This window comes from Phyllostomus discolor, chromosome 3 (assembly GCF_004126475.2).
Source record: "Phyllostomus discolor isolate MPI-MPIP mPhyDis1 chromosome 3, mPhyDis1.pri.v3, whole genome shotgun sequence".
In the NCBI taxonomy this organism is placed as follows: Eukaryota; Metazoa; Chordata; class Mammalia; order Chiroptera; family Phyllostomidae; genus Phyllostomus; species Phyllostomus discolor.
The window spans coordinates 98,144,189-98,164,908 of record NC_040905.2 but is presented as its reverse complement, the minus strand read 5'-3'; the positions used below and the strand labels follow the sequence as shown (position 1 = coordinate 98,164,908).

The 20,720-nt window shown below is 42.6% G+C and overlaps 1 protein-coding gene across 2 annotated transcripts in view; it reads left to right on the top strand.

Moving 5' to 3' along the window:
* The window catches only part of LOC114503588 (S-adenosyl-L-methionine-dependent tRNA 4-demethylwyosine synthase TYW1), a 172,415-nt gene extending 155,368 nt beyond the window's left edge, over nucleotides 1-17,047 (top strand). For both annotated transcript variants that reach the window (XM_036020853.1, XM_028521249.2), the window contains exon 16: nucleotides 15,853-17,047. In XM_036020853.1, the coding sequence (XP_035876746.1) occupies nucleotides 15,853-16,074 (222 nt within the window). In that variant the 3' untranslated portion in view covers nucleotides 16,075-17,047. The remainder of the gene's footprint in view (nucleotides 1-15,852) is intronic.
* Nucleotides 17,048-20,720: the final 3,673 nt, after the last annotated feature.

The window sequence follows — 20,720 nt, the reverse complement described above, 5'->3', positions numbered from 1 at the left end:
TTAATACCAAAAAGTTAGTAAAGGTCAGGGGTGGGCTACTGTCATTCTGGTGTGGTGGCGAACTCCTTTAGTGTCCTCTTGTCTGGGAAGCTTTTAATCTATCTTGTTCTAAGTGAGAGCCTTGCTGGGTGGAGTAACCTTGATTGTAGGCCCTTGTTTTTCATGATTTGGAATTTTTCATGCCATTCTCTTCTGGCCTGAAGGATTTCTGTTGAGGAATCAGCTTGACAGTGTGTGGGAGCACCTTTGTACATAATTAACTGTTTTACTTTTAAGAGTCTCTCTTGTCCTTTAACCTTTGGCATTTTAATTATGATATCTTGGTGTGGGCCTCTTTGGGTTTCTCTTGTTTGGGATGCTCTGTGCTTCCTGGACTTGTGTGTCTATATTTCCTTCTCCTGATTAGGGAAGTTTTCCATCAGTATTTCTACAATTAGGTTTTCAATCCCTTGCTCTCTCTCTTCTCCTTCGCATACCCCTATGATGTGAATGTTGTTGCCAGCGGCCCCTTACACTGCACTCAATTTTTAAATTCCTTTTTGTTTTTGCTGTTTTGATTGGGTGTGCTCTGCTTCCTTGTCTGCCAGGTCTCTGGTTCGGTCCTCGGCTTCATCTAATCCACACTGATGCCCTCTGATGAATTATTCATTTCAGTTATTGCATCCTTCAGTTCTGACTGTTTTTTTAAAAATATATTCTATCTCCATTTTTGTTTTCTATCTTTTTGTTGAAGTTCTCATTGAGTTCATTAATTCTTCTAAGTTCATTGAGCATTTTTATAACCGGTGTTTTGAACTCTGCATTTGGTAGATTGCTTGTCTCCATTTTGTTTAGTTCAGTTTCTAGTGTTGTATGCTGTTCTTTGATTTGGGACATATTTCTTTGTTTCCTCATTTTGGTTGCCTCCCTGTGTTTGTTTCTGTGTATTAGGTAGATCTGCTACATCTCCAAGTCTAGGCCGAGAGGTCTTATATAGTAGGTGACCTGTGGGGCCCAGCGGCACAGTCTCTTTGGTCACCTTAGCTGGGTGCTCCAGAGGTGTCCCTTGTGTGGGTTGTGTGAGCCCTCCTGTTGCAGTGGAGCCAGAATTGCATTTGGCACATCATCAGGTGGTGTGTTGACCCTCAAACTGATTTGCAGTGAGGAATGGCAGTGACTACAGTGGAGGAGCTGTTGTGTGGGGGCTGACCCCACAGAATGGTACTCACTTCAGTGGGGCTCTGGTGCCCACCAAGTCTGCCCTTTGTGTGTGTTGTTTGTGGAGCTGGTTGGGCGGTGCTCCAGTGTGGCCTGAAGTCGGCCACCAGGTATATTGGTTCTGGGGCCTTTTGGGAGGGTCTCTGGAGCAGGTCAAGGTCAGCTGCTGCCTATACCCTGGCCCAGAGCCAGTGGTAGGAGTACAAAGTGATTTGCAGATGATTGCCATGTGTGCTGGTCTTGGGGGCACCTGGCAGAGGCTAAGCTATGAAGCAAGACAGGTAGCTACTAGTGCTGGGCTTGGGGCTGTTTAGCAAGAGGTACAGGGCACATTGAAGCCAGTTGCTGCTTGTTTGGAGTTTGTGGACCTTTGAGATATTTTCAGAATGTTTCTAGCATGAGCCAAGACAGCTCATGTGCATGGAAAACCATTGGTAGATTTTCGGGCCAGGTATTCGTGTTGTGTAGGGCAGGGTCTCTGGGAATACCAGAGTGGGCCAACAATGTTAGCAAGGTTGTTGGAGACTCAGACTGGGTGCCCGGCTGTGCATGCCAGCTTTCTGGGGAGGGGGTTCAACAAAGGGGTAATGGTATCTGCCAGCACTTATGTTCCAGGTGTGAGCTGCTTGGAAGCTAGCCAATTCAGTTCCTCCCCGTGTGCCCCTGGCACTTTTCAAGCTGCTGGCCCAGCACTGGAGCTCAAGTGGGCCCATCAGTGAGTCAAGTCCATGCGCAGGCTCTTTAAGACTTGCTGTGTCTAAGTCTCCAGCAGCCCTCTGTCTCACTCAGTCGCAACATCCACAGTTTTTCACAGCCAGAGGTTATCAGGAACTCTCTTCCCGTCACTGGACCCTGGGCTTGGGAACTCTGGGGTTAGGACTCCTCGCTCCCCAGGGGCGCCGTTGCATCCTTGACATCCCTCTTGTTTCTTAACCACCACACGTGGGTGTGAGACCTGCCTGTTCCACATCTCTGCCCCTCCTACCAGTCTTGATGTGGCTTCTTCATATTTATATCCTAAGATATAAGACTTCTGTTCATCTAGTCTTCTAGTAGTTCTCAGTGATGCTTGTTCTATAATTTAGTTATAAGTTTGATGTAGTTATGGGAGGAAGCAAGCAGTTTTTAGCTATTCCACCCTCTTGACTTGGAGTTTGTATGTTTTTTAAGATTTTATTTATTTATTTTTAGAGAGAGAAGTGGGGAGAGAGAGAGAGACAGAAAGAGAGAGAGAGAAACAAACATCAGTGTGCGGTTGCTGGGGGCTGTGGCCTGCAACCCAGGCATGTGCCCTGAATGGGAGTTGAGCCTGCGATGCTTTGGTTCGCAGCCCACGCTCAATCCACCGACCTACGCCAGCCAGGGCGACTTGGAGTTTCTTTAATACTTTTTTTTAAACATTTAAAATAATAAAGAACCTATTTGTCATAATTCTGTTTAATAAAATTTTCCCTATGTGAAAGATAAAAAAATAGTGAGAACAAGATCCTTGGTGAAGAAGCTTTGCTGTTCTGGGCTGTGGGAGTCCATACAACCGTCTCATCCAGCCAGCAGGGCCACTGGTCCTTAGCATGCTGCCTTCATTTAGCCCAGGCCATGCCTGACCGCCTGTGCTGTGTTTTTGAGATCCTCTATGACCTTTTGAGTTTGTTGTAATATTGCATAGGTTTGCCTCTTCCCTTATTGTTAGGTTTGAGGAATTGTTGAAGCAAGGTGACTTGAATCATACTTAACCTCATGTTTTGTGATTCAGGGTTCTTCTGCATTAATGTCTTGTAGCATTATTTTTGTGCCAATAAAACTAAAATTTTCCCTTTTAGCTTTTTCCTTTTGCATGAAAGAGTCTTTCTGAGCTACTTAATACAATTATTCTCAGATTGTCTTGAGAGGGAGTGTATTTAGTTTTGCTTTTGTCTTAGGGTTGTGACAGCTAATATAAGTGTAGCCTACTGTTATAGATGGAATGTTTATATCTCTTCAAATTCATATGTTGAAGTACTAACCCTTTTGTTTGGCTGTATTTGAGATGGGGCCTCCAAGAAAGTAATTAAGGCTAAAGGAGTTCATCAGGGTGGAATGCTGATCTTGTAGGACTGTTGTCCTTATACAAAGAGACACCAGAGTGTGCCCTCTCCCCACAGCTGCCCTGTGCACACACTAAGGCCATGTGGAGCCGTAGTGAGAAGATGCCTGTGTGCTGGAACCTTTATCTTAGAATTCTAGCATCTAGAACTGTGAGAAAAAATAATAGTTGTTTGTAAGACCACTAGTCAGTGTTTTTTTGTCATGGCAGCCCTGGCAGACTATTTTTCATTACATTCACTTGGTGTTCTGGTGTGTGTTCTTGGTGTTCTGGTGTGTAGACATTGACAGAGTTGCCAGTTTTCAGATATTAGCTTATAGTTGTATCTGAGCAACTAATTTCTTCCATTTTAAGCCAGGTTAGAGTTCTGTAGTCAGAATAGACCAGATGTTCTTCAGGGTGCATTAGAGTTAGAAAATCAATTTAGTGTGTTGTAGCCAGTCATTTTTTAAATGAACTAGATTGCCTATACTTTTGTGGAAGTTGTGTTTCTAGAATATGTGTGTGTTAGTGCATGTGTGTGTGGTAGGTTAAGATATAAGATATTATTTTTTTACTGTAGTTGTAGCAAAAAAAAGGAAAAGATTTTAAATTTATTGCTGTAGTCCAAGCTAATCTTTTAGTTTCTCTCAGAGTGTTTATGGCAAGTGATTATTGATCAAGTTTGAGGGAAAAGGAAGACCAAGACTGTTATGGACCCTGAGGGGAGGAGGGAAGACATGGGGAAGAGGAAAATGTTATTATATGTTGGGAACTGCCCTGCTGGGTTTCAGGAGCTATAACCCCTCTGTGGCTAAGGCTGAGTGGGAGACCTCCGGACCAGGAGACACTAAGGAGACAAGCTTATCTCCCTGGCAGGAGCACTGCCTGTTCCTTGCCTGGCCCCCATTGCTTGGTCAGTTAGCCAATGACTGGTAAGATTCCTCAGAGGAGGATGGACTTAAGACAGGCATGATTATGTGGGAAGGCCCTCAGGGAAAAACTCAGGGGCTTGTGGAAAAGAGGGGGTGATCGACCCCTGCCCCTTGGCTTTGACAAAGCCTGAGTCCTCATTCTGCCTGTGAAACATCCAGATCTCCTGGCTGCCTTTGTCTCCTCTGCCCAACTCAAGCCTGTGACAATAAACAAGGAGTGGTGCAATCCAAAACTGAGGACAGCAGACTTCCCAAGATGATTAGGCCTGATAAAAAGATATGTAAAATCCTGTGAAGCCTGCTTTGCTGAGGATGCTCTTAATTAGATTATGAAGGCCCGGGAAGAAAATGAACTTAGCCTCTTAGGTTCTGTAGTCTTTTAGGTGATAAGACCCCAACTCAGTGAGAGCCCTTTTTAGCCCTTTGAACGTTATCTGTCTGTTTGATCCTCACTGCTAGACATTGGTTAATAAGCTGTATCCGTGTTCCTACCCAATACTACCTAATAAAAGCCTACTCAGGCTGTGGCTTGGGGTGCTCTCCTTGGAGAGAGTGGCCAGGCCACTCGGAGGCCCCCTCCCCTTGAGAGGGTAGCCGTGCCGTCCCTATTCCTCCACAGGACTTGGTAGTCCATGTGTATTTCTCTCGAGTCTTGAGCATTCGCAGTGGCCATGGATCCTGCTAGCCGGTATCTGCCACAATTATATGCTTTGCTTAACCAACCAAGCAGGGAGCCCCTGAAAGAGCTCTTCTAGCAGGCCGGAGCTGGGAGTGGGATGGGGTGATTTGTCACATCCAAGTTTGCACTCCCAAAGTGCCTTGTGTATAACCTCACTCACTGCACTAAATGTCTGTGACTGAGCCAAGTTTGTGTTGGTACTCCATAAATGTTTATAATAGGAATAAAAGGTAGACATCATTATCAGCGTTATTTTCTCGTCATACATATTAAGGACATGTTTACTCCTGCATTAGCTGGGAAATCATCCACTTCCAGTCATTCATGCCTTCTGTTGTGAATACACTGTGAAAACAGTCTACACTATTCTGTAGTAGAACCAAGAGCAGCAAAATTTCATCCAGTCTCTCCAGATGTCAGTAGAGCAGGTGGAAATTTTTTTCGTCATGTAGTCGTACAGCTTGTTTAAGAGGTAAGGTAGAAGAGGCTAGGCCTCTGTATGTCCTCAGTGATAGCATAAAATATAAGTCAGTTGTATTCACAAAACTCACAGTCTTGGCAGGGTTAAGTAGGATGGGGAGGCAACTATAGAAGCAATTATAATGTGTTCTTGTTGGGCAAGTTCAAGGTACAGTGAAGCCCTGTGGCAGAGGAATGGTCATGGTCTCAAATGATTTGAGTGTCAAGTGATTCAGAAAAATTCCCAGAGAAGAGGACATTTATAAGGAGACCTGAGGCTTAGGTAGGTGTTAATGAGAGAGAGCGAACAGCATGGAAGTCATATGATGGAGCTAGTTCACGAGGTGCCTCCAGATGGAGACTGGACCATTAGACTGTAGGTCCTAGATAATGGGGCTGTATTTGACTGTTGGCACAGTCATCTCAGGCAGTCTGTGGAATTTGGAAACAGCAAACACCGGAATCAGAAGGTCAGTCAGAAGGAAGACGTGCTGAGTCCTGAAAGTGAGGGCCTGTGTTCGAGTGGTGTCAGGGCATGGTGATAGGAATGCCACTAAGGAAGAATCGATGGGGCCTGGCTATTTTTTGGATGTGAGGGGCCAGGGAAGGGAGGGGCGCCTTGGACTCTGGTGGAGGTTCAGCACCCGGGATGACAGTGATTGCTTTCACAGTACTAGAGAACATTCAAGAACAGTCAGTCTTGGGAGGGAAAATGACAGGAGATATGGATTTTACATTTTGAATTATAGAGTTCAAAGAGCCCTTGGGGCACCATTTCAAAAAAATGGTCTTATTAGAAGAAATTTTCTCATGATTCATAGGTAAAGTTTTCCATTTGCTTGGCATTTTTCCCCCTAGAAAGCTCTTAGCTGTTAGGTAAAAAATTACGTGTCATTACAGCACAGTGAATATAGTCAATAATATTGTAATAAGTTCGCACAGTGACAGATGGTTACTACACTTATCATAGTGGTCACATCATAAGGTACATAAATGTTGAATTACTATGTTATGTAACTGAAAGTAATATAATATCGTGTGCCAACTATACTTTAATAAAAAAATTTAAAAATCAGATGTCATTTAAATTCAGCATATTTTAATATCCTAAATCTAGGAACCTGTACATTTTAAATATTTTCCTTACCTAGAACATGAAATTATTACTTGGTTTATAATAAGAGGTTTTGTTTTTTTTTTAAAGACAGTGGCATAACAGATCGAGTATCAGCGTGTTATACATTTGCATGAGTGAATGCCAAGTAGATACTTTGAATTAAAAGCTTCCACAGTTCAATTAGTATTTCCTTCAGAGTCTCCATAAATTTGTTTTCTTCATTTCTGGTCATTATTCTACAGTTACTTTTGAGAAGCAGTTTTCTTAAGGGAGTACAAATTGGATAATTTCCCTTTACTGAATTGAAATTCTTAACAAAGCTTTCCATTAATGAGATATTGTATCCACGTTAGGCTGAAAGTGTTTGAGTCATTAAGTTACCATTACAGAATTAGAGTCATTGATTAAAGCTTCGCTAATAATGCATGCACACTTCAGTAATAAAAAGGATCCCGCTAGGTACTGCTAACACAGCCATGAAAATTCATACCAGGTAAAAGTGACAACAAGAAGGAGGGGTCCCAGGTGGCAGAGCAGGTGGAAGTTGTACTCACCTCCTCCCAGGACCACATCAAAATTACAGACTAATCTACCTAGATAACCATCTGAAGACTGGCCAAACAGAAGTGTTATAACTAAGGATTTACAGAAGACGCATAGAGACTGGTAGGAGGAGCGGTGACACAGAAAGGGCTGCTCCCACACCCACATGAGGTGGTTGAGAGTCTGGAGGATCAAGGGGTCTCCACCCCATACCAGGCTCTCTGGCTCAGAGCACCAGTGCCAGGACGAGGAGCCCACATAATATCTGACTGTGAAAAATCAGCAAGGATTATATCTGCCTGGGTGAGTTAGGAGATAGCTGGAAACCCAGGTGTCCATTAAAAGGGAAGCACACAAATTCTTACAGGCACTCATTTTGGGCTTTGGCAGAGACACACAGATTGGAGGGTGCCAGAGTCATACAGGGAGAGACTGAGTTGTGTGGCTTCAGGGAGAGGGCTGGAGGGATAGCTGCCAGTGTCCCTGATTGAGTTCTTCTCCCACACTGCCTGTGGGCACTATTGTTCCTGGGTGGAACAGTTCCCTCATAAGATATTAGCTTGGGGAGCTATACTACCCTCACCCTGATGATACCCTGAGCCCCCACCCTGCCAAACTCACACATGGTTGTGGGCTTTGCAGGAGGCAGCCAGCCTTTCTTGAAAAATACTTGGGGAATTTTGGGTGGGCTCGAGGTGCTAGAGAGACACAGGGAGAGGCTGAGTTTCGTGGCTTTAAGGCGAGGACTATCTTCCTGCACTCTGTTCCTGTGCAGAGCCCTCCCTCATGGCTAAATCTTAATCTGCTTTAGCCTGGTGAACTCTAATGGCTCCACCCTGGAGATTCTGTGAGATCTTGCACCACTGTGAATGTCTGTAGGTCACAGGCAGGTGATGGCTGGCTTTGGTGTACCCTGGGACTTTTGCTGAGTGGCCTCAGGCCCAGCACTGGTGCTGAGTTTGAGTCTGTATTAACCTGGTAAACACCACTCACTCCTACCTGGTGACTCCAGAAGAACCTGTTTCATGCGTCTCATGTACCACCCGAGGCTCTTTCTGTGTCTGAGCCTAATGGGCAGCTGGCAGGCAGCAGTGGGTCTCGGGGTACCTTGGGACATTTGCTTGATCTTCCCCAGGCCTGGTACTGGTGGCAGCAGTCCTTGGTATACAACTTGGCTACTCCCACATGCACTCAGGTCAAAACAGGCAGCTACCAACCATGCTTCAATTTGTGGATCCTAACAGGTAGCCCAAAGTTGGTCAAAGACAGCGTCTGACATTGACCTGCACCAGACTATCCCCCAAGAGGCCCCAGAATCAACACACCTGATGGCTGGCTTCAGACCACAACAAAACAAGACCCAATTAGCTACACAAGCAGCACACACAAAGGGAGGTCTCAGCAGGCACCAGATTCATACTAGCATGAATTCTTCTGTGTGGGGTCAGCCCTCTCACAGCAGCTCATACACTGTGGTTGGGCCAATCCTCATAGCCAGCCATCCTAAGGGTCAGCCCCAATAACGGACAGGCCAAGAGCAATTAAGACTCAACTACTCAGTCAAGGCTCACATAATGCACACAATGGACACTCCTGGAGCACCTGGCTTGGGTGATCATGGAGACTGCACCACTGAGCTCCACAAGACAGCTGGTACATAGGGCCACTCAACCACAACTAGGAGACATAACAGATCTACTTAATACATAAAAACACAGGGAGGCAGTCAAAATAGGGAGACAAAGAAACATGACTGAAATGAAATAATAAGATAAATCTCCAGTAAAAGAACTAAGTGAAGTGGAGGACAGCAATCTATTGGACACAGAGTTCGAAAACAATAGTTATAAGGATGCTCAAGGAGCTTAGGGGAATAATAGATGAACTCAGTGAGAACTTGAACAAAGAAACAGTAAGCATAATAAAGGACATAAAAACTATAAAAAGAACCAGTCAGAAATGAAGAATACAGTAACTGAAATGAGTACTCTTTCTATGAAAACAGAAGGAGTCAAGAGTACATTAAATGGAGCAGAGGACTGAATCGGGGATTTGGAAGACAGGTAGCAGAAAACACTCAATCAGATCAGCAAAGAGAAAAGAGAATTTAAAAAATGAGGATAGTTTAAAGGGCCTCTGGGACAATATCAAATATAACAACATCTACATCATAGGGGTACCAGAAGGAGAGGAGAGGGGAGGGGAGGGAAGGGGAGAGGGAAAGGGATTGAGAACTTATCTGAAGAAATAATGATTGAAAACTTCCCTAATCAATGAAAGAAATCAACAAATAAGTCTAAGAAGTGGAGAGAGTTTCAAACAACATAAATCCAGAAATGCCCACACCAAGACACATGATAATTAAAATGGAAAAGGTTAAAGACAAAGAATCATAAAGGTAGCAAGAGAAAGGGTTACATAACAAGAGAGCTCCCATAAGACTGTCAGCTGATTTTTCAACAGAAACTTTTCAAGCCACAAGGAATTGGCATGAAATGCTCAAAGTGATGAAAATCAGGGACCTGCACGAAGACTACCTAGCAAGGCAATCTTACAAAATCAAAGGAGAAATAAAGAGCTTTCCAGACAAAGAGAAGTTAAAGGAGTTTATCACCACTAAACCAGTATTATAAGAAATGTTAAAAGGACTTCTTTTAGAAGAAGAAAGGGTAAAAAGGGGAACATATGAATAATAAAATGGCAAACCAGATACCTATCAATAATCACTTTAAATGTAAATAGATTAAATGCTGCAGTCAAAAGACAGTATAGCTGAATGGAAAAGAAAACAATGTACATGTTGTCTACAAGAGACGCACTTTAGATCAAAAGACACACACAGGCTGAAGTAAATGGTAGGGGAAATACATATCATGAAAATGGAAACAAAAAGCTAGGATAGCAATACTTACATCAGAAAAAATAGACTTTAGGTACTTCGGTCAAGATGGTGACATAGGCAGTCATGGCTCGCCTCTTTGTACAACCACATCAAAATTACAATAAAATATAGAACAACCATCACTTCAGAACCATCAGAATTTGAGTTGAATGAAAGCCTGACAACTACAAAATTAAAGAAACCACATGCATCCAGACTGGTAGGAGGGGCATAGATGCAGAATGGGCTGGTCCCTCTTCCACGTGTGGGGGATAAAACTTTGGGAGGGATATCTCAGGAGCGAGGAGTCCTGGTTCCACACCAGGTCTCCAGTTCACAGTTCCAGTGCTAGGAACATGAGCTCCCACAATTTCAGGCTGCAAAAATGGTGAGGATTGACTTGGTGGAAAAACCTGCTGAAGCCCCAAGCAGTTTCTCAAAGAACCCACACACAGACTTAATCAGTCTCACTCACTCTGAGCTCCAGCACCAGGGTAAAATCTCGAAAGGTACCAGTGGTATATAGGGAGGAACTCAAGTGTCTGACATCAAGGTGAGCAGAGGCCATTGTCCCTTTTCTAAACCCTCCCCTGACAGAGGGAGCAAGCTGGTGCTGTGCCTGAGACTCCCATCAACCTGACTAATGCTGTTCGACCCCTCCATGGAGATCCCCAAAGATTCTGCCCCACCTAGCCTATAGCCCCACCCTACCTGCTTTTCCATATGAATAACTACTTTTGGTCTATGCTTCACAACTTCCTAAATCCTCTCAAACAAGCAACAGCAGGCCTCTGTGAGCCCCAGGCTTAGCACTAGCAGCAGCCAGCCTAGATTCACAGCTTGGCTTCGCCTGACAATCTCCAAGACCAGCACAAGTAGCAGCCATCTCAGATTCCTTTATAGCTCAGGCACAGTGGCCCCAGAAAAAACAGGTGGGTACTGACCTTGGTCTGTACCACCTGGGAAACCCCTAGGGCCAGTGCACCCAGTGGATAGTTATAGACCACGTTGGAGCACCACCACCTTGCACCCTGGGTGACCTTGCACAACTGATCCTTTGTGGAGGGAGGAGGTTGGTGGTAAGTGGTTACAGCCAATCCTTGAAGCTGATTAGCCCAGATAATCCCTTCCATTGCTCTGCCAACTGCAACCAAGGCTCAACTATAAGAGGATGTACTCAGTCTACATGAAGGGCGCACCTCAAGTACCCAGCTTGGGTGATGGGGAGGCTGTGCCACTGGAGGCTGTGCTACAGGACGCCTACTACATTAGGCCACACTACCAAGGCACATAGTCAAAGTAGCTGTGCCCAATACATAGAAACAAACACAGGGAGGCTGCCAAAATGAAGAGACAAAGAAACATGGCTGAAATGAAAGAACAGATCAAAACTCCAGAAAAAGAGCTAAACAGAAGGGAGATAAGCAATCTATTAGATGCAGAGTTCAAAACACTGGTTATAAGGATGCTCAAGGAACTTAGTGAGGACCTCAACAGCGTAAAAAAGATCCAGTCAGAAACAAAGGAGACACTAATTGAAACAAAGAACAATTTACAGAAAACAACAGTAGAGTGGATGAAGCTGAGAATCAAATCAATGATTTGGGACATAAGGAACAAAAAGCCAATGAGAACAACAAGAAGAAAAAGGAATCCCCCAGAATGAGGGTAGTATAAGCAGCCTCTGGGACAACTTTAAGTAGTCCAACATTTGCATCATAGGCATGCTAGAAGGAGAAGAGAATGAGCAAGAAATTGGAAATCAATTTGAAAAAATAATGGAAGAAAACTTCCCTAATTTGGTGAAGAAAATAGACACAAAAGTCCAGGAAGCACAGAAAGTCCTGGATAAGATGGATGCAAAGAGGCCTACTCCAAGACACATTAGAATTAAAATTCCAAAGGTTAAAGTAAAGAGAGAATCTTAAAAGTAGCAAGAGAAAAGCAGTTAGCCACCTACAAAGGAGTTCCCATAAAGCTGTCAGCTGATTTCTCAAAAAACTTTGCAGGCTAGAAGGGATTGGCAAGAAATATTCAAAGTCATGAAAAGCAGGACCTACAGCCAGCAAAGATATCATATAGAATTGAAGGGCAAATAAAGAACTTCTCAGAGAAGAAAAAAAACTAAAGTTCACCATCACCAAACCATTATTATATGAAATGTTAAAGGGACTTAAGAAAAAGATCAAGATTATGAACAGTAAAATGGCAAAAATACATATCTATCAACAGTCAAATATAAAACAAACTAAGCAAACAAATAGGACAGAGACAGAAGTATGGATTCAGAATGTTTTGATGGTTGACAGATGGGGGAGTGTGGGGGAATGAGTGAAAAGGTGAGGGGATTAAGAAATACAAAATAGTTACAGAATAGCAATGGAAATCTAAACTACAGTTTAGGAAATGGAGTAGCCAAAGGACTTACCACCTGTGACCCGAGGACATGAACAATGGTGGGAATTGCCTGAGGATTTAGGGGGTGCTAGGTGGAGGGGGCAAAGGTGGAAAATCAGGACAACTGTAATAGCATAATCAATAAAATATAATTTAAAAATTTAAAGAAAAATATAAAACTAAAAAAGAAAAATATACTTTAAAACAAGGGCTATGATAAGAGACAAAGGACGACACTATGTAATGATAAAGCAGTTAATCTAACAAGATGCATAACCCTTGTAAACATTTATCCACATAAATATATAAAGCATTTCTTGATAGACATAAAGGAGAGATCAGCAGTAGTATAGCCACAATAAGGAATTTAACATACCATTGACATCAATGGATAGCTCTTCCAGAAAGAAAACTTACAAGGAAACATCAGGGACACATTAGACCAGGTGGATTAAATTGATATTTTCATACATTTAACCCCAAAGCAACAAAATACACATTTTTTCATGTGCACGTGGACCATTCTCCAGGATAGACCACATGTTAGGACACAGAACAAATCTCAGTAGATTTAGAAGAATTGAAATCATATTAGGCATCTTCTTCGACTACAATGTTTTGAAACTAGAAATCAATTACAAGAAAACAACTGAAAACACAAACACATGGAGACTAATATAACATGGTACTTAAACAATGAATGAGTTAACATGATATCAAGGAAGAAATAAAAAGATACCTTGAGAAAAATGAAAATGAAAACACAACAATCAAATCTATAGGACAGAGCTAAAGCAGTCCATAGGGATATTCATAGCAATACAGGCCTCCCTTAAGAAACAAGAAAATTATCAAACCAACAGTGTAACTACACACCTAAAGAAACTAGAAAGAGAAAAACAAACTAAGCCCAAAGTGACTAGAAGAAAGAAAATAATAAAGGTTAAGAGTGGAAATAACTGAAATAGAGTCTAAAATACAATACGAAAGGTCAATGAACTGGATGACTTCACATGTGAATTTGACCAAACATTCAAAAAAGAACTAACATCTATGCTCAAACTTCCCCAGAAACTCAAGAGGGAAGGCTCCCAAGCTCATTTTATGATGCCAACATTGGCCTATTCCAAAACCAGATAAAAACAGTACAAAAAAAGAAAATCACCGTATTTTTTGGACTATAAGATGCACTCCTTCCCACCGCCGGCCCCCCCCAAATTTTGGAGGAATAATGGTTGTTAGTGCTGCTGTTGAGTTCTGTTTACATTTACAGTGGTGAAATATTATGTTATTTATGTTATTAAATATTTTACCACATTTTTTGCTTCAAAACTTTTTTTCCTATTTTCCTCCCCTAAAACTTAGGTATATCTTATTGTCCAAAAAATATGGTATAGACCAATGTCCCTGATGAACATAGGTGCAAAAACCCTCAACAAAATATTAGCAAACTGAATTCAGCATTATTAAAAAGATCATACACCTTGATCAAGTGAGATTTACTCTGTGATGCAGGGTTCAATATCTACAAATCAATTAATGTGATATACCACATAAACCAAATGTAAGAGACACTCAAATAGAGGACAGGCTGACAGTGACCAGAGGGGAGAGGGGAGGGAATTTCAGGGGAGAATGGGAAGGGTTTACAGGAACAAATATAAAGGACACATGGACAAAAACTAGTGGGGGTGGAAATGGGAGGGGGCTGGGGAGGGGTGGGTGGGTGGGCTGGGATGGGAGTAAACTGTACTTGACAGAAAACTGTACTTGAACAATGATTAAAATAAAATTTAAAAAAGAGAAAGATACAAATCATGTGATCATATCAGTAGATGCAGAAAAAGCATGTGACAAAATCCACCATTTATGATAAAATCTCAACGAAGTAGGAATAGAGGGAACATAGCTCAACATAACAAAGGCCATGTATGACAAACCCACATCCAACATCATACACAACAGGGCAAAACTAAAAGGTTTTTTCTTAAGATCAGGAGCAAGACAGGATGTCTACTTTTACCAGTCATATTCAGTGTAATACTGGAAGTCCTAGCCACAACAGTCAAATAAAGAAGGAAAAAATAAAAGGCATCCCAGTTGGAAAGGAAGAAGTAAAACTTATTTACAAATGAATAGATAATATGTAGAGACAACCCTAAAGATTCCACCAAAAAACTGATAGCACTACTAAATGAATTTACTAAAGTAACAGGATATGAAATAAATATTCAGAAATAGGTTGCATTTTTATACACCAATAATAAACTATCAGAAAGAGAAACTGAGAAAATCCCATTTACAATTGTATCCAAAAAATGCCTGTGTTGAATAGACATATGAAAAGATGCTCAATATCACTGATCATCAGAGAAATGCAAATTAAAACCACAATGAAATATCACTTCACATTTGTTAGAATGACTATCATCAATAAATCAACAAACAGCAAGTGTTGACAAGGGTGTGGAGAAAAGGGAATGGTTGTGCACTGTTGGTGGAATGCAGACTGGTACAGGCACTATGGAAAACAGGGTGGAGTTTCCTCAAAAAGTTAAAAATGGAATTGCCTATGACCCAGCCATTCTAATTCTGGGTCTATATTTGAAGAAACCCAAAACACTAATTCAAAAGGACAGATGCACCGCCACCTTTGTTGCAGCATTATTTATAATAGCCAAAATATGGAAGCAACCTAAATTCCCATCAATAGAAGAGTGGATGTAAATATACTTACAATTAATGGAATATTACTTGGCCGGAAAAATGAATGGCATTTTATCCTTTGGGACAGCATGGGTGGACCTAGAGGGTATTATGCTAAGTGAAATGTGTCAGGCAGAGAAAAGAAATGCCATATGATTTCACTTATATGTGGAATCTAAAAAACAGAATAAATGAACAAACAAAACAAAGAGACTTGTAGATGCAGAGAATGGACCTATGACTGCCAGAAGCCAGGCAGGTTGGGGGTTGGGTGAAAAAGGTGAAGGGCTCTGGAAGTACAAATTGGCAGTTACAAAATCGTCACAGGATGTAAAGTACAGTACAGGTAGTATAGTTAATAACATTGCAATAACGATGTACAGGATTGGGGGGTACTTGAAATGTCTGTGGAAATCACTTTGTAAAGTATATGATTGTCTAAACACTTTGCTGTACACCTGAAACTAATGGAAAATAATATTGAATGCAAACTCTAATCAAAAGTGAAGTTTTAATAAAATAAGTAAAAGTGACAAGAAAAATTAGAATTAGCTTGGTTGTTAACATATGATAATGCAAAAACACTTAATTAACCCTCTTTAATGATTGATCAAGGTAATCTTGACTTTCAGTTCCAGGGTGCATTCTTTGTTCAGCAGTTTGGTCTTCCAGGTTCCGTTTGGCTGGCGTCCTGAGGCAAAAGAAACTCTCCTTTGACTCTTTTGCTTTGATATGGAACCATATCTGGAGCATGAAAAAATTTTCTTTACCCTGATATGGATAAAAGATGAGGCTCATTTTTATTTTTGGTGTTTATTTGATTTTTTTTTTAATAGCTGTTGTTACTTCTGACCTGATTACTTTTTTTCTTCCTAGTTTAAGATTGAGAGAGAATGGTGGACGTGGATTGATTACAACCGCTTCCAGGAGCTTATTCAGGAATATGAAGACAGTGGTGGATCGAAAACTTTCGGCGCAGAGGATTATATGGCCAAAACTCCTCCCTGGGCCTTATTTGGTGCCAATGAAAGAGGCTTTGATCCCAAGGACAGAAGATATCAGAGAAAGAACAAATCAAAGGATATTTCAGGATGTTGAGATTATCTGAATTTAGGGTAGTAAAGGACAAAAACTAATGGCCCCAGAGGGTTCTCAGGCTCCACTGTGACCTTTTCAAGGACAGATTTCACAGGTTACATTTCATACACAGGAGACTGTGAGGCAGAACATGGGGATACAAGGCACACCCTGGGGGTGAGGAGACCACACCCCCACTTTGATTTCCACAGCCTCACCATTTCTTTCCAGAACTCAGTCCTTTCCCTGATTTTATTTATGAGAAGATTATTATTTGGGGAGGTGGGGAGAGCATACATAGTTGTTGTTAGAATTTAACTGACAGTTTATGAATTATAATTAGTAAGACTCCCTAGAAGGCTGTTTGTGAGAGGGCTACACAGAATGTCTCCCTCTTCCCCCTGTGGGCACTGGCCTTTGTGGGTTGTGCTACCCTGAGGTAAGTGTATCTGCTCCCTCCTAGGTCTCTACCCTCTTCTTGTATCTCAAAGTAACTTATGTTGTCATGATTCTCAGTTATTTTTAAGTACTGCATAGATTGCTACAAATTCTTACTTAATGCCAACCCTCTAGAAATTAAATTTTCTTTAAAAGTGGACTAGATCTCATTCCATTCCCATACAAATTGCTATAGAAGGTAATCTATGGGCTGGATTAGAGTAAAAGCTCTTCTCTATAGAGAGGACTTACCTTCCGATGTCGTTGAATAATTAGTCTCACAAACAGACTCTGAAACGGTGAGTGCAGCTGGCGGCTTGTTCAGCCAGCCAGTGCGCGGGACCTGATGAGCACCCCTGCAGCTCGTCGGCCCACCTGCTTCCGTTCCTGTGGCCCGAGGTGCTTCCCTCCGTCTGTTCTTTAAGGTTCAGGTTTTTTCTCATTGTAAACATCATTCAATACTCAATAGTTTTTAAAAGTGTCGTAGTTATTTTTTAAATTCCTGTATTCTAAAAATTTAATTAATAAAAAATCTCTTGTGGACACTTAGAACACAGATTTTCTTTTGAGTGTTTGTTTTAAAGATGCGCCTAATGCTGTGATTCTAAGCCCTATCAGGCCTACTTCCTTCTTATGTATCAGCTCTGTCATAAGACCCTCTATTCACTGCTGGAGGAAAATTTGTGCAGAATATAACCCTACTCACTTAGCTCAAAACTAACCACTCTATTTCTAAGTCATAGAGTCAAAACACTTTTCTCTGTTGCAACATAAGATGGGACAGGGACGAAGTATCCCAGGAATCACATGTTCTTTCTTGAACCTGCCAGTCCTTCAAGCTTATGTTCGGTGTCCTGTTTGCTGATTGTGGGAGATGAACGGGGAGTGGTCGAGGTCAGCAAGGCAGGATCTCACTGGAGCCTGGATGTGTTAGTGGTCACTAATTAGAGACGGAGAAACACCTTTGTCACAGGTGGGCACAGGTAACCAGGTGATCAGGACAAAGAATTGAACCGAACACCCAGAGTTTAGAGCAGAGAACATGGGAGCAGGCCAACTCCAAGCAGAGATTGACCTCATGGGCTGGAGGGACTCTATTCTTACAGGGCGGATCCTTCCTGGCTAGTTTTAGTGGGCTTTTACTGAGTATATACAAGTAGTTGTATTACTTTAAAGCTACCACTCCTTGTCCTGGGGTCTCCCTGTACTAGATTTACCTTTCCCTTCGCCAGAGAATTATAGCTCTCCATGTTAGAGATTGGTGAAAAAGAAAGGATTTATTTATTCAAGTTATACAGACTTAAGAGTAATGACTTAATGTTTTTGTCAAAATCCCAAAGTCCCTTAAAACACCCACAAACACACACAGTCCTTCCTTTTCCCCTTTGCCCAGCCCGGGGTACCGTATCTCAGGGAAAGAAATGTCCGTGGCTCAGGCAGCTCCCAGTTCTTCCCAGTAATCCATGCTCGGCTGATAGGCCTCCCTCAGTTCTCAGCACCATTAGCTGTGTTGCCGCCTGGTGGTTCTCTGCTGAAGCTTGCATGGTGATTCTTCTCATGGCTACGGCGGGGGGTGGGGGGTACCCCCACTCTGGCCAAAGCATGTGGTTCTCCTCACTGCCACAGCTGCATGGTCCCTCTCCTACATGACTGCAGGAGTCTCCACTCAGCCAAAACCACATGGTTCTCTCTCCCAATGGCTGTCACATCTGGGTTTTAAATCCCCGCACCAGTCTTCCTCTGCAGCCCCATTTCCGACTCCTCCCACACTCGGCCTCACATGCCAGAACTTATATCCTTCCAGCTTTACTGGGCTGCCATTGTGGGTCCGGGCAGGTGCGGCCCCATGTCATGGAGCCAATCTTCTCCAAGCTCCCATGCAGGCGCTGTAACTCGGGGGACCTGCCCCCAGTTACATCTTGGTGGGGAAGTTACTTCCATTCCCCTGGCTCAGAGCTTGGTCACAGCTATTTAATATATCTATGTAACCAGCCAAAGGCCATAGATATGTTAAATGACCACACCAGAGGGTAGATGCAAGGCTGTTGCTATGGGAAACAGCTCTCAATGGCCCTGCTCCATTTGTCCCTTCCCCCAACCCACACCTGGGGGCTGGTGAGGACATCCTAAAATCTGGACACCTTGAGTTCTGGACCCCATTACAAATCCTTCTTTTGGGGACCCTCTGGCTGTACCCTCCTACACCTTGAGGTAGAATGAAATGTTTTTAAAAAGCAAGAGGTTGTACTAAGGAGCTCACAGGGGAGCTCCTATTTGTGACAGGTCCTGAGCAGCCAGGAAAATGCCTCAAGCACTGCAGTGGGGAGTGAGGCAGAAGCGGCGGCGCCTGCAGGGCTTGGGACCGTCCCTCAATCGCTTTTTCAGCCAAGCAACTGTTTTTATTTTTTCTGTGCGTTACAGAACAGACCCAAGGGTGGGTGTACAATATACTCTTACTGAAAGAAGCTCCCCTTTTTCTTCAGGGCTCCCCCACTAAGTTCACTTTCCCCACCACCAGAGGAAAGACATCTCTCAATGCCAGAGATTGGTGAAAAGGAAAGGAATTATTTATTTAAAAGTTATACAGACTTAGAGTAGTGACTTAATGTCTTCATTAAAATACTAAAGTCCTTTAGAATACCCACAAATGCACAGTCCTTCCTTCTCCGTCCTCAGTCTGGGGTACCATATCTCAGGAAAAAAGTAGAAGTCCATTATTTGGGCCATCAGCTGTGTCACTGCCAGGATCTCTAGTTAATCCAAAGCCATGTGGATTTGCAGCCCCATTCTTCCTCTGCAGCCTCTTGGCCCACCAGCAGGAGTCCTTTCACCCCTTTTCTTCCAGGCAAAGTCTCTTCTGCTTCCTAAGCCACGTGGCAAAAGGGAGTACCCCAAAGCCATGGGATCCCCGAAAAGATGCAAATGGCTGCCGCACCTGGGTTTAAATCCCAGCGCCAATCTTCCTCTGCAGCCTCATTTCTGGCTCCTCCCACAATTGGTTACAACTGCCGGCATTCCAGTTTTCTTCCAGCTTTTCTGGGCTGCCATAGTAAGTCTGGGCAGGTGTAGCCCCATGGCGTGGAGCCAGTCATCTCCAAGCTCTCACGCAGGCACTGTAAACAGAGGGAGTTGTCTCTCAGTTACATCTTGGGTGGAAGTCACTCCCATCCCCCTGACTCAAAGCATGGCCACAGCTATTTAACATATCTATGCAACCAGTTAAAGGTTATAGATATGTTAAATGACCATGCCAGAGGTTAGCTGCAAAGCTGTTGCTATTCAAAACAGCCCTCAATGGCCCTGCTCCATGTGTCCCATCCCCCAGCTCAGACTTGTGGGGGTGAGGACATCCTATATATATCTTTCCAATATTTCCTGGACACCTTGAGTCCTGGACCCCATTCCAATCCCTATTTGGGCCCCGCCCCTGGCTGCACCCTGTTACATGAAGACAAAGACACTCTGCTGCTTCAAAGAAAAACAAACCTCTCTGTTCCAGAATGAGCCCTCCTGACTTCATTGACCTTAGGTACATAAGTGAGTAGTTTATTTCCCCCAAACATTTTATTATAAAATGTTTGATTTATATTTAAAAAAAATAATAATATGGCACATTAATCACAGTTCATAGTCACAGCAAAAAAATTTAAATGCCAAAGAAAAATACAGTGGAACTTGCTTGAATTCTCATCAGAAAACATGGAGGCCAGAAGATAGTGGGCTGATAACCTTCCAAGTGCTGAAAGACTTTCAACCAAAAATTCTGTAGCTAAATCCTTCAAAAACATAGGAGAAATTAAGACATTAAACTGTAAACAAAAATAAGAGAATCGATTAAATAAGAGAAACAGACCTGTCCTACCAGAACTACTAAAGGGGCCCTTCAGGCTTTAGTGGAAGTACACTAGAAACTAACTCGAAGCCACATGAGGAAATAGCATTGGTAAAAGTAACCACTTTTATATGTTTTATAAAAGTATAAACTTATTTTTGTTTGTAACTCCTATCAGTTTTAAAACAGCCACTTAAAGCAGTAATTATAAAACTGTGTTAATGGACTTACAGTGTATAAAGATGTAATTTGTACGGCAACAGTAGCACAAGGGTGTGGAGGAAACATAACTAATGTTGGAGCAACTGTTGACTACCCACTACTGAAATTAAGTTAGTATGAACCCAAGGTAGATTAAGATGCTAATTTTGTTTTCAAGGGCAGCACTAAGAGAATA